At 32.9% G+C, this 14,202-nt stretch overlaps 2 protein-coding genes across 4 annotated transcripts; both read right to left on the reverse strand.

Annotated features, from left to right (window-relative positions):
* On the reverse strand, positions 574–5,739 carry LOC18604971 (probable serine/threonine-protein kinase WNK3). Of its 2 annotated transcripts, XM_018118336.1 has the most exons (8): positions 5,324–5,739; positions 5,085–5,122; positions 4,744–4,971; positions 4,425–4,648; positions 4,173–4,330; positions 2,454–2,637; positions 2,239–2,376; positions 574–2,067 (listed from the first exon to the last, which is right to left on the reverse strand). In XM_018118336.1, the coding sequence occupies exons 1-8, from the start codon at positions 5,408–5,410 to the stop codon at positions 1,211–1,213; spliced, it is 1,914 nt and encodes a 637-aa protein (XP_017973825.1). In that variant the 5' UTR covers positions 5,411–5,739; the 3' UTR covers positions 574–1,210. The 2 variants fall into 2 exon arrangements, with proteins under 2 accessions (XP_017973825.1, XP_017973826.1); XM_018118337.1 differs by lacking the exons at positions 4,744–4,971; positions 5,085–5,122 and having other exon boundaries at positions 5,324–5,402.
* LOC18604972 (50S ribosomal protein L19, chloroplastic) lies at positions 7,175–10,854 on the reverse strand. 2 transcript variants are annotated; one of them, XM_018116739.1, is made up of 5 exons: positions 10,502–10,854; positions 10,040–10,261; positions 9,864–9,950; positions 9,634–9,767; positions 7,175–7,621 (listed from the first exon to the last, which is right to left on the reverse strand). In XM_018116739.1, the coding sequence occupies exons 1-5, from the start codon at positions 10,679–10,681 to the stop codon at positions 7,522–7,524; spliced, it is 723 nt and encodes a 240-aa protein (XP_017972228.1). In that variant the 5' UTR covers positions 10,682–10,854; the 3' UTR covers positions 7,175–7,521. The 2 variants fall into 2 exon arrangements, with proteins under 2 accessions (XP_017972228.1, XP_017972227.1); XM_018116738.1 differs by having other exon boundaries at positions 10,040–10,264; positions 10,502–10,839.

Here is a 14,202-nt window from a genome sequence, read left to right on the forward strand (position 1 = left end):
CAGTCTTAGTCTCATTGAATTATTCATATGATAGGCGCATGCATGGTTGGCAAGAATAGCATAAGGTGACTAACTTTTAGTAGGATGCACGCTATTTTTAGTATAATATGCATGTCAAGCTATAGCTGATCGGATTTTGATTATTTAGCTTTGCAAGAAAATTCTGGACACATGGATAGGTGGAGTGAACCCTGGTGAAGGTAGTAATGAATCCTAGGCCCTCCATCCGCAATGTTAAGCACCAGCCAAGACCTTCAAAGGATACAGGAATGAGAGATTGGGGATTAGGGAATAAACCCTTATTGTCAATTCTTATTCTATTTTTTTTCAAAAAAAAAAAAAAAAACTGAGTCTTACTTTCGTAAAAAAAGATGAAATTTAGTTACAGGCAAATATGACCAGAGTCATTATCCCCGGCCATTAGATCCTCTCATAACACAAAATAATAACTCTGAGACATAATACTACATCAAAATCATTCAAACAGCCCTGAGTTTCTTAAGCCACATCTTCAAAGAACTTTTTGGATTACACAAGCCACATTTCCGAAAAATCAATCAAAGACAATAGCAATGATGCACAGCAATTTGAGGCAGCCAGATTCAAGTAGTTGGAGAAAATGATAGAAATCGTATGTACAATTATATGCACCATACAAAGTATTTGAACATTAAAACAACACAAAACAGATTAAGAAAGAATAAAGAAGAAACTCGTGAATGGATGTTGTGCAGATTTCTTCAGGCAAATGCAAAATTATATTACATAGGTACATGACTTGCAGGAACAATGGCTCACCTCAACAGTAACATGCTATTTATGGAAACCAAAGCTTCTGTTGAATCCTCTCCTTTCAGTCCAACATGGCTTGCCATTCAATGAATCAATCTACTTAGCACGCATGCCTTCGGCTGTAGTTCCAAAGCATCGTGTCTCTTGTCTAGCCACTGAATAGCCATATCAGATACTCCTGCAGATTTATCAGCGACCAACAGGCTGTCCAACTTTACCAACAAAATGAAATCTCTTTAAAGAATAACGGAGTATCTAGTAGTATCATTATCCCTTCCAAGATGTATAATGTTATCTTTTCAGTGAATAAGATATATAACAAGGAACATAGCTGGACTACTATCAAACTGCAAAGTTAGGCAAGACTAGAAGCAAATTCAAATTCCATGTAAAAGCCTACGTATGTTGGATGCACAATTTAGCAGATTGTCTCATTTTGAATATTATAGTCAGGGATCTTCATCTTACACATATCCAAAACCTTTTCACGGATTTCTGGAGAAATTTCCTTCAGAAGGTCTGATATGGCTAATTTATGCTTCTTCTTTAGCTCATCTATCTCCATTTGCTGCTTTACCAATAGAAGCTCAAGTCTCTCGAATATTACCTTCACTCCTGATTCAGTATCCTTTGATAGATTACATTTCTCTCTTGACGAACATGTTGCACTACCATCATGCATATTTCCCCCTGACGCGCTCAATGGCATGTCAGCAGGTCTGTTTCCATCTTTCCCCTGACCATCATCTCTTCCATTGTGATGTGTGTACTCATTCTCCAGTTGTTTAAGTGAAGTACCACTTTTTATGTTACCTTCACTTTCATAAATATCATGAGATTGTTCATCATGTTCAGAAAAGCTATCTGCAAACCTTACAAAATCCACTGGAGAAGCCAAGTTTGAAAGGCCAGTCCCGGCAGGAGAGATTCCACCAGCAGCCGCCTTGGGTGAGTCAGACCAGTATCTTCGACCTGATGGCAATCTCTCCAGAGAAAGACTGCCTGGAGATGAGGTTGGCTCATAAGCCAGTGGAGAGCCATCACCCTTATTTTCAGAGATATAGTCACCAGAATTTGCAACTTCTACAAAATTATCTCTTGGAGTTTCTCTCACAGTCCAATCAGGAATATGGGACCGGATTTCAGTCCCAATCATTTCAGAAATTGTTGCAACATCTTGATCTGTTAGGTCCAACTCCTCAACCATTTCACTAGCAACAGCAGTTGGTGTATCTGCTTCAATATCAAATGGGAAGTGGATGTTGCGAATATGACCTAGGACAACAAGGAAGCTTTTCAGTTTCAATAGGAAAAACAATTTTATATGCTAATGAATGAAATATTTTCCTGGGATGAAAAGGGAAAGAACTGTGAAGAAAAGGCATACAAGGGTATGCACGTTTGCGTGTGTGTGTGTGTGTGTGTATGTGAGAGAGAGAGAGAGACCTGTGGAATCTGCTATCCTTAGTTTCAGGAATATTGTGTTCAGGTCTTTTCTCTGACCTTGCACTTTGACATCTACGCTGGCCTCAGATTGAAGATCCTTGGTACTTCTCCTGAAATCAGTCGGATCAGAACTACAATCTGCATTTATCATGTGAAAATGTGAGGACCAAAATACTCAAAAGCCTTCAAGCTCAAAAAAAGCCCCTAAATTCTACCTGAAGTGTGGGCTTTAGGTCGTAAAGAACAACCTACACTGCCATTTTCCTCATCTGATTGGAGAAATGGATCCCCTAGAAGTTCCTTTGCAGGCAACCGTTCAGAGACTTTAGCAATACATTTTTCTATAAATAACTTGACTCCAGGGTCGGTCACTTTTGCCAATGACGCTGGCTTTATTCCCTGCCCAAGGAAAAAAAAACCATGAGAATAAAGAAAAATTGTTCCATTATCAATAAATGTGTCTAATACACAGAAACAGCTCTATTTCCTAAAATTTCAATCGCCAAGCAACTATTTCAATTTCATGCCACTAATTCTACCATAGCAATGTTTGGATAATTAAAACAGGAAAAATGTTCACAGAAATTTTGATTCAATTCAATGCAGAAAACTGCACTATACAAGTTGAAAATGACTGACAGGTCAGAGATTTATTTGATTGCTTATAATCAAATTTTTAATTGTTGGCCATAATGAAGCAGGGTATATATTGTAGTCCAAGGATGCCCCAAGTCTGCATCTATCCTATTCAATCAGGCTCATCAGTCCTCATCGTCCAGTCAATAAACTTAATCAAACGGAAAGGTAGTAAAGCACGGTATAGGCTATGGCTCAAAAGCACACTTCTAACTGAAGCTTAAGCCCATCCCTTTTAGTTAAACCTCTACCACCTGACTTCAGGATTCGCATACAGTAACAAAGCCAAGATGCTGAAACGTTTGACTTTATAGGCTAGACAATTCCGTTAAATAGGTGTTGAGGCTACAGTGGCTCCAACTACAGGAATGCTCTGCAGAAGATCAAAAGGTTATCCAAAAATCGATGTCTTCCCCACGGAAGTGAGTGCAGCAATAAGAAGTAAAGCATGCACTAAGTAAATCCAGAGATGGAAGAGTGATGGAGATCTATTGGAAAAACCCTTCAGCTGGTTGAGGTAAAAAAAGTAAAAGATCATGGATGTTGATTAGTTTTAAGCGAACAAATTTCATATTTTTATTGATGCAGATTATCCTCTAAATATATTCAATGCCATCACCCCACAGTGCCTCAACTCTGACTTAGAAACTTAGTTCGTATAGCTTGCATGCTGAATAAACCAAGGTTGACTTGACCAGTGAAAAGTGAAAAGCAAATATTATCACTGTGGCCAAGCAGGATAACAACCTCTAAACTTGACGAGGAAAGAAAATTCAAATTGCTTCAGGAAATAATCTAATTTCCGGCTGACATAATGGTTCCTACCAAACTCATTCTTCAGTTCAACAAATGAACCGAATTTTTTTTTATTTTTTTGATGGAATATAGCCAAATTTCTCATTTCTTTAGAATATCTCCACATTATTAGGAAAGGGAAGTTCATAAAGAATATAAAGGATCCACAACAAGTAATTAGGATTTCAATCTAGTCCAGAAAGTTGCAATGTTGACTGCCTAGGCCATCTCAGGGCATGCCTCATTTAGTGAATAAGCAAAAGCAGGGTCTAGGCTTTAATTCCTTTCCTTAGCAACATATAAGGCTTTACTTCTAGACATCACAAACTAATATTCTAAGGGGGTCAATCTTTTCCACCTGTTATTGCATTAGGCCTAAACTTCTCCAACAAATTTGCACTCATGGATTACAAACAATCAGCATAAGGTAATAAGCAAGGCACACAGTAAAGAAGTAGCCAATCCATAAACATTTAAAACAGGAAAGATCACAAATGCCTTACTGAGGTCACTTTCTTGAATATTTGAGCTGCATTGGCACATTCAACATATGGGTACTCAAAGGTCACTAATTCCAGCAAACACATGCCGAAAGCATAAATATCTACAAGCTCATTGTACTCCTCCTCATAGAGTTCTGGTGCCATAAACTCTGGTGTACCTAGAACATTAACAATTGCTTTACTATTTGTACTCAAATCTATGATGGTTCCAAAACTTGTAGTATTGATAGTTACAAAGGACATGATCCCTACCAATAACACTATGTGCTGAACGAGCCTGGCAAAGAATAGCGGCCAACCCTAGATCCCCAATCTTAACCTCACCTTGGTTGCCATTGACAAAGATGTTATCACATTTCAGATCCCTGTGAATCACTGGGGGGTCGTGACTATGAAGATACAGAAGACCCTCCAAGATCTGCCTCGACCATTTCTTCAATGCCCTCAAATCAACATGCTTATGCTTCTTTCGGTACCTACACAATCAAATATAAAATTTTCAATAAAACCAAAATGAACTATAAAACTTTAAACACATTAAGAAAAACATATCAGGACATCAAAAACTTACTGTCGCAATGTTCCTGAAGTGAAAATCTCAGTGATGAAGTTGATATTCTCATTTTTGGTATCGATCCACGAATTGTAAAATTTAATTATATTTTTGTGCTTCAAAGTTTTAAGCAAATGAACTTCTGAGTAAAGACGCTCCAAATCCTCAGAATTACGCAATAGATCTGTGACCTTAACCTGGTTCCATGCTACTTCTATACCTTCCAGTTCATCAAATGCTCTGTATCTAAATTCTCACAGCTTGATAAAGGATTCCAAAGAAGCCTCTACTCATGAATTAAGCCTAAAAATGCATTAATATATAGACTAAGAGAACTAAGAAAAGATAGAAAAGGATACACTTTCTTGAAAGCCCCTCTTCCTAATACCCCCTTGTACTGCAATAACCAATGCAAAAACAAGACAAAAACAAAATAACCCATTAAAGGTAATATCAATTAAGATTAGCCTCACTGCCAATCAGCGTCAAATATTAAATATTGAGACTTTATTCTAAAATGGGTAACTTTATTTAACTCAAAACATAAACCAAAAAAAATAGCAAAAAGGAAATGAAATGAAACAGTGACAGAACTAACCCGACCATAACGGCCCGTAGGATCAATCTCCACGAACTCAGCATCGGAATCATCTTGCTCTTGTTCGGACGTTGAATCCTGCGGCATTCTTGTATTTTCGAACACCACCCCAAAAGGAAAAAAAAAATTCAAATTTTATGGAAATTTCCAATTTCTTTCTCCGTTTCTACAATTAAAATCCAAACTATTTATTGCAAAATAAAATAAACCCAAGTCGTCGTTTCAAATAAAAAAATTAAAATTAAAAGAAAAAAAGAGGGTGGGGGAAGAAGGTGTGATGGATGGAGGGGTAGGGGGAGGTGTTTCGTCAATGTGAAGCGTTTAATGGCTCAGGGCACCAGCAAACCGGCTATGACTGTCTGACTCTCGCAAATGTAATTTAATAATCATTTCCAGCGTTTTCTTTTCCTTCTTCTTATTTTAGTAATTCTAGGAAATTCAACTTTAAGGAGATTGAACTCCGCTTTGCAAAAGCTCAAATTTGGGAGCACGTGCTGAAGCTGGTCCCACATATTTGGTTCCATCTTCCAGAGAGATTGTACCATCTCATGGTGGGCCCTTCCTCTTTGATGGCGCAGATGCTACGTGGCACCTTACTAATCTGTTTCCTTTTGCCGCCAACCAGCTCCCGTATCCATGCAGTTGCAATAATCACATAAAAACGGAGCAGTCAAAAACACACGAAAACAAATATTGACTTTTAAATTTAACAATTCACGGTTTTAGTTTATCGAATTAATTAATGCTTGCAAAGATAAAACAAAAAATTGTACAGTTTGCTTGACCGGTAATATTGTCCAAAGTGTTGTCATTGGGCAGCCATTAATTCTACAGTGTGCTTGACGCCTCCATTCCCTTTTTCTTTTCCCACTTCGAGGGCCTATAGCTATATATGCGGACCTTTATCTACAATAATTCAAGGAATTGTGGATATTGTTTTTGCCACTGCTGGGGGACAAAACCTAGTGGAAATATAAGGATACAGTGATTTGAATGTTTGTTTATATTAATGGGAGTTGAGAGATGGGTGGGCAGGCTTCCAGCGAATCAACCAACCATATAGATGGAAAATAACTAACATCACGGAAAAAATAAAATGATCCAATTCCAACTACCCATTTAATTATTATTTTATTTTCAAAATAATAAAATATTATTTTTATTTTAAAAATTTTAAATAAATATTATAGTTTATACAATTGGGTTGGATCCGGGATGAGCTTCGACTGAAAAATCTGTTCCCAAACTCGATCAAAGTTGAGATAGGCCCCAGTGGATAGCTCAATCATTAGACACCTTAACTCACTTCATTTTAAATTATTTGTCATATATGATTTTAAAATATTTAAAAATAATGTCCATTTTCTCAAATGAAAACAACTTTTTTAATGTCGACCCTTCATTAAAATATTAATTGACATGTTATTTTTTTGAAATAGAATACTACCCTTTTCTTAAAACTTTATGCTATTTGAAAATCAAATATTAAATTCAAAATAGAGTATGCTGTATAGAAAAGGTTGATTAATCAGAATTAAAACAAAAGAATAGGTTATTAAATTCTATCTCACATTGCAGAGTGCTTTAATGTAGACATGCAGGTGCTTGGTTTGGAATGAAATATAAATGGCACGACTCAAATCTTTGATTTGTAATGTTAATTATAACAATATAATCTTTCCTGTTAAGGGATCGATGATGACAGCATAACCATAGGAAGCATGGAGGAAGTACATGGGCACCTGCTATGGACATGTAATGTCTTGCCCCCAAGCATATATTTCACATGCTATTCAGATGCATGGTCTATGTAGAAAGCAACATTTTCTACAGGTAAACTTTTTCCACTGGTCAAGCAACAGCCCCATCAAATGCTGATTTTATATTTCGACACCCTCACCATCAAAAGGATAGAATCCTACTTTAGAAAAACAATACAAACAATCCAACAGTAGGCATCAATTTATACCTTTACCAGCTTGCTATGTATTCCTCTAAAACACGGATGGATTCGTACTTTTTGTTTAGTAGAAGCAAAAAATTAAGAGAAAACCAAAATAACTTATTCAAAAATAAAAGAAAAGAAAACTAGATAATTAGAGGAATTCTCTGCCAAAACAATTAGACCCCACAATTTTTCATAATGAAGCCATTTGTGACTTCTCACTGGCCTTAAAGCATGCTGTTCATTTTTAAGATTATCTAAGAGCATTCATCTTGTCCCTGAGATAGTAAAGCTTGGCTCTTCTCACTGTCTTCTTGTCCAGCACCTTAATCTCCTTTATGTTAGGGGAATACCTGTCATCCATCACCCACTCTTATTTGACCAATATGTAGAAGCTTAAGTATAACCAAATTGAACAAACAATGAGAACAACTATATGATATTTTCAACTTTTTCCATAACAAAAGACTGGTGAATTATTAAAAATAGAAAGAAAGAAACAGGATTTAGTATCATATGGGAAATTACAAAAACCATATAAAATTATTGGTTACCAATTATGATAAACAAACACGCTTGTAAAAAGAGTAAAGATTAAAAGTGAAGTTGCCACAACAAAAGGATGAAAGCCAAAAGGAGATTGTGGCCTTTTTCTTTTTCCATAAACCAGAAATGACTCTCATAGGTGAATCCAGATTTCTGGATTGAATCCTTCGTAAGTTAAACTTTAGTCATTAAATGAAAGAATATTAGAAAATTTGAAAAACAAGAAGTCAAAGAAGGCCAACCAACATATTAATCAAGCAATTTTGGCATTACTGTGCAGTGAATGCATTAAACAGTTGTAGTAGGAACAAAAGTACTAGTAGAATGAAAAACTTCAACCTCTTGTGCACCCAACCACAACAGAGCTCAATCAATCCAAGCCATATGGCAAGCTAGGTACTAGTCCAACTCATCCATCATCAGTCATGATGGTTGCAGTAGGTCAAATAGTACCTATATGTTTAAACACAACAACCAATGAATCTACCTTTAACATTCACATGCTTGGGCCCGTATGGAATGTGGCTAGGGAGCTAAGCAGATGGCAAAACCTGATTAACAGATAAAAATAAAGGGCCCAAACTTGATGATAGATACTGGATTGTTGGCGAAGGACATGAGATGACATGATGATGCATGCCTAAGTTTGACTGCCACCCAAAGGATAATCCTTTATGTGAATTTTTTATTTATAAAAACCATTCTTATCACACACTTATAAACTAAGAACTCAACAACAATCCTGCTCAGATGACAATATCTCAGTGTTAACAGATAGCTGTGTCCGACACATGAAGAGGACACATTTTCATGTCAGAAGCCTTTTTCCCTATCAATATGAATACCCTCAGTCTCTCCCTCTTCCTCTCAGCGATATTTCCTTTCATAAAAAGGTGCTCTGATGGAGTGATATTCTAGGTCATTCCAAAGTTATCTTCAACTAGAAGCTCCTGTACAGGCCTAAGAATCACAGAAATTCTGTCATTGTTGACTCTTGAATATGAAAGAATGAAACATCATACATCTGTAGCTAAAACAAACTCACTGGCTTACTATCTCTGAATTGGAGGATGAAAGGATGCACTTAAACTCGTGATAAGGGGTGCTGATCACTGGTTTCTGGTTTGGATACCCTTTGTGCATTTTCATATTCACCATAGAATCTCTTAAAACTAATAAAATTGAACAAAAGAAACCCTATGCCAAAAACTTAGTTTGACTGAAGAGATTATTAGAGCTATTAGATTAGAGACAATTCATCCTTAAAACAACTATGTAAATGAAACTTGAGCAAATCAATTGTCAGCATGAACTAAAAGAAACCCTTCACTATTAGCAATTTGTTAAACACCTTCAATAGCAACCAAATCATACAAGAGGTTTGCCCTTGGAAGCACGATGAAGCAACACTTTTATAGTGAGTTATGTGACAGACATTCTTTTTGCATATCATTAATAACATACTCTATAGTATATGCTAAACTTCAATTTCATTAGTCCTTAAAAGATGTTAAGAGTCTTGTGGAAACTTTTTGTAACTTTTTTTTTTGAGAGCATAAAACCTAATCCTCTGCATACATATTCTTGTCATTTCTGTGTCTCAATATGTGACCATATTTCTCAATGATTTGTATTCCATTGATACTCAAACTCAATATTATAAGGCACTAGTGATGCAACTTCACTGCACCTTGCCTGCAGGTCATCCAACAAAACAGTAGCATGCTTTTTTTTTTTCAGGTTGATACATTAAATCTTACTTAACACGTTTTTCAGGCCTGAATTTTGTTAGAAAGAAAAAAAGTTGGATGTTACTCACAGTGGGAAGAGGGACTCAACCCCAACTCCTGCTACCATTCTCCTTAGTCGGAATGTAGTATTTAGGCCAGCATTACGTCTAGCTATAACAATGCCCTTTATGGTTGAAACACGTCGCTTGTTTTCAGGTACTTCCTGCACTCACCAATAGTACACCAATTAATTTAATCAGCTCAACAGCATGTCATAGTTACATAGTAATAACACCTTCTCTGCAAAAAAATGTCATACCACTCTGAGTTGCACAATGTTGCCAGGTTTTATGTCAGGTATCTCCCTCTGCGCCTTCACCTCTTCCACTGCTTCCTTATCCAGAATCTGCAGGTACATCATCCATACAATTCGAAATGGGAATTAGAAAACATACCATTAATCATTAAGGTAGTGACAAGAAAAAAAATACTTTCCTGCATTATGTGCTTGGCAGTTTTATCAAGCCTCTTAAATTTGATTCGAGGAGGCACATCAGTGACAGATTGAGAAGAATCCGGAGTAGGTGAGGCAGCTGTTGTCATAGACCTGCTAGAGCAAGTAGACATCATTGCAGCCAACTGAGACAAACCCGGCATCGAACATCCGCCAGAACAACCAGGCAACATCAATTCTTTTGTTTGGGATCCCAATCTTGTCTGCTAAAATAATTTGCAAGCTCAGTAACAAACTTACTTCAAAATTTGACTTACAAAAACATAAGAAGCAACATGACTTCAAAAATATTGACCTAACAGCAATTAACAGTCAAATTATACTTAACGAGAACTCAAAAAAGGAAAACTTTTTAGGCAAGACAATGACTTATGCAAAACAAATTAAAACAATACTTAAAACAAAACCCAAAAAAATTAAAGGAAATAAATTAAAAGCCATACTCCTAGAGATTGCAGGAGGTGATTCCTGGAAGAATTGATTGAATTGTCGGATCCATGAATTAAGCTGCTGCTATTATTAGTAGCCAAATAAGCTCTGTTGGCTTTAAAATGTGCACCGCTCCAGCTGTAAAAACCATGTCTTTGACCCAATCGGATGCTCCCACCAATAAACGATTGCATTGTCTGCGTTTAAAGGAAAAATAGGGTCAGCTCCTACACTCCCGTTTGTTTGCTGAGAAAACGCGAGAGAGTGATGGAGAAATGAAAGGAATTTCTGCACTGCGAATCAATAAGCCCCGGTGCTCAAAACCCTCCCGTAGCGAACTGGGGTTTAATAATCGTAGACTGTGCTATGGCAGGAATGTCCCCTATTTGGTTTTGGATTTGGTGGACCTGTTCTTTGTCCAAGTAGCTTTACCAGAATGTCCGGTCCAGTCCATTACAAACCCATTGCCTTCTTTGTCCCAAGATTATCAAAGCCCATTGTTTTTGCTAACAAAGCTTTGATGAATAGATCTAATATATCAAGATAATGCTTATAAAATTCTTTAAATTATTTAAAAAAATTTAAACAAATTATTATTTTTTATTATTTTCAGTCAAGTCTTTATTCTACTATTATGTTTAATAAAATTCTTATATTTATTTTAAATTAATAGGTCTAATGTTTAAATCATTTTTATTAATCAAAATAACACTTGTTATTCTACATCTAGATGGTGTTGACATGATATTGATGTGAATGGTGAAAAATATTATATGATTATGTTATCATATCACATCAATATACCACGACATTATCCAGTATGACATGTTAACATTTTACGTTGTATAAAATGATAAGTGAAATTTGATTGAGAATAATTAGTTAATAATTAATCATAAAAGTTTATTTAGTTTAAAATAAAAATACAAAAAGTTGATTAAATGTATTAAAAGAATAAAAATTTATTTGATTGTTTTAATATTTGAAGAGTATTTTTAAATATTATACCTAATATAATCTTATGTTGAATTTGTTCTGCTATATACTGATTTATTTTATTGGTTAGTTTGTTTGGTTTATATGAAATATGAGATGTAATAGTTATATATATATATTTATTTATTTATTTCTATACGTAACTTCAGTTACCATTTTATAATTGATTACTATGAAGAAGTTAAAATATAAAATAATATGTACCAGAGAATCTCTAAATCATTCTATTAAAACAAAAGACTCCATTTCAATATCAAAAAAAAAAAAATAATAATAATAATTTGCACAGTTTGTCAACAGAAGAGTACATAATGCTGTACGGCAGCTAATTCATCATCCTTAGTATATAGGGATAAACACAAAACATGATTAATATTTAGCGAATTTCGCGCTATAGTTAAGTGTAAATTGAGTTGATTAATAACTAATTAATGACAATAAATAAGTTAGAAAGAGAAAGTGTTGAGTATTTGCATTATTTTTTGTTTTTGGAAATGAGGAAAGGGATTTAAACTTTATTTTTTAAATAGGGAGATCATGTATTAATTAATAAGTCAAATGCTTAATGAATTCTCACAGTAAGATAACCTTACTATAAAGCTAATTAAAATAATTTTTTAAAAAATAATAAAAACCTGCTTAGCAAGTTTGTCATCAACATAAATAATTTCTAAACTTATCCATTTTATATTAACAATTTAAATAATTTTTAAACTAACTTCTTTTATTTTAAATATTATTTAATTTTTATTTTTATTCTATTTTCACTTTAAAATATAAGAATACTATTATTTTTAATACTAACATTATATCTAACTAATTTAATTCAATTAAAATTATTATTATGACTTATTATGTTAAATCTCATACGTCTACGTCAATATTTTGATACTATTTATTTCATCTTTATAATATTTTACGTTAATTTTTATAATTTTACATCAAGACTTTTAAACTATTAATTTTCATCATAATTCTTTATATCCTTACTATTATTTACGCATAAATTAAAATTTGTAAGCCGTAAAATACTTTAAACTTGAGAATAACAATTCAAATGTTTAATTTCCCCCAAAATTATGTTTATTTGATATATGATTAACTTGTTACGTTAAATCTCACACATTTACATTAATATTTTGACAATACTAGTTCCACCTTTATAAAGTATTACGTTAATTCTTATCATTTTACGTCAAGGTTTTCAACTATTAATTTTCACTATAATTCTTTTTATCTTTCCTATTATTCACGTATAAATTAAAATTTGTAAACCACAAAACACTTTGAACTCAAAAATAAAAATTTAAATGCTTAATTTCTTTAAAAATTATGTTTATTTGACATAATTGACTTGTTACGTTAAATTTCACACATTTACGTTAATATTTTGATAATTTTTGTTACATCCGTATAATCTTTTACGTTAATTTTCACAGTTTTATGTTAAGGTTTTTCAACTACTAATTTTCATTATAATTCTTTTTATCCTCACTATTAGTTATACATAGATTAAAATATGTAAGCCATAAAACACTTTAAACTCAAGAATAACAATTCAAATGTTTAATTTCCTTGAGAATTATGTTTATTTAACATATAATTAACTTATTACGTTAAATTTTACGTATTTACATTAATATTTGGATAATGTTTGTTCCACCTTTATATTGTTTTACATTAATTTTCACGGTTTTACATCAAGGCTTTTCATCTACTAATTTTCATCATAATTTTCTATATTCTTGCTATTATTTATACATAGATTAAAATTAGTAAGTCGTAAAACACTTTAAACTCGAGAATAACAATTTAAATGTTTAATTACTTCAAAAATTATATTTATTTAATATAATTAACTTATTATATTAAATCTTATACATTTATGTCAATATTTTAAAAATATTTGTCCTACTTTTATAATGTTTTACATTAATTGTTACAGCTTTACGTCAAGACTTTTCAACTATTAATTTTCATTATAATTTTTTTTATCCTTACTATTATTCACACATAAATTAAAATTTGTAAGCTGTAAAGCACTTTAAATTCTAGAATAACAATTTAAATGTTTAATTTCCTCAAAAATTATGTTTATTTGACTTATGATTAACTTATTACGTTAAATCTCATACATTTACGTCAATATTTTAACAATGCTTGTTTTACAATTATAAAGTTTTATATTAATTCTTACCACTTTACGTCAAGATTTTCAACTACCAATTTTCATCATAATTCTTTTTATCCTTACTATTATTCATACATAGGTTAAAATTTATAAGCTACAAAACACTTTAAATTTGAGAATAAAAATTTAAATATTTAATTTTTTAAAAAATTATATTTATTTAACATAATTAAGTTGTTATATTAAATCTTACACATTTACGTCAATATTTTGATAATCTTTATTGCATCTGTATAATTTTTATGTTAATTCTTATCACTTTAGGTCAATGTTTTTAAATTGTTGTGAAAATTAGTAGTTGAAAAACCTTAATATAAAGCTGTGAGAATTAACATAAAATTTTATAAAAGTGGAACAAGTATTATTAAAATATTCACATAAATGTGTGAGATTTAATGTAACAAGTCAATTATATGTCAAATAAACATAATTTTTTAAAAAATTAAACATTTAAATTATTATTCTTTCGTTTAAAGTGTTTTACTGCTTACAAATTTTAATCTATGTGAGAATAATAGTAAGGATAGA

The sequence above is a fragment of the Theobroma cacao genome, chromosome 3, assembly GCF_000208745.1.
Source record: "Theobroma cacao cultivar B97-61/B2 chromosome 3, Criollo_cocoa_genome_V2, whole genome shotgun sequence".
NCBI lineage: Eukaryota > Viridiplantae > Streptophyta > Magnoliopsida > Malvales > Malvaceae > Theobroma > Theobroma cacao.

Bases quoted from the DNA above. Each gene is read 5' to 3' on its own strand.
- LOC18604972 (XM_018116738.1), bottom strand. From the start codon at position 10,681: ATGCAATCGTTTATTGGTGGGAGCATCCGATTGGGTCAAAGACATGGT. The intron at 9,768-9,863 runs GTATGACATTTT...TGGTGAGTGCAG, and splicing joins ACATTGTGCAACTCAGAGTG to GAAGTACCTGAAAACAAGCG. The intron at 7,622-9,633 runs GTGAGTAACATC...GATGGATGACAG, and splicing joins GTTGAGTCCCTCTTCCCACT to GTATTCCCCTAACATAAAGG.
- LOC18604971 (XM_018118336.1), bottom strand. From the start codon at position 5,410: ATGCCGCAGGATTCAACGTCCGAACAAGAGCAAGATGATTCCGATGCT. The intron at 5,123-5,323 runs GTTAGTTCTGTC...TGGTTATTGCAG, and splicing joins CTACGGGCCGTTATGGTCGG to TACAAGGGGGTATTAGGAAG. The intron at 2,377-2,453 runs GTAGAATTTAGG...TGATAAATGCAG, and splicing joins ACCTAAAGCCCACACTTCAG to ATTGTAGTTCTGATCCGACT.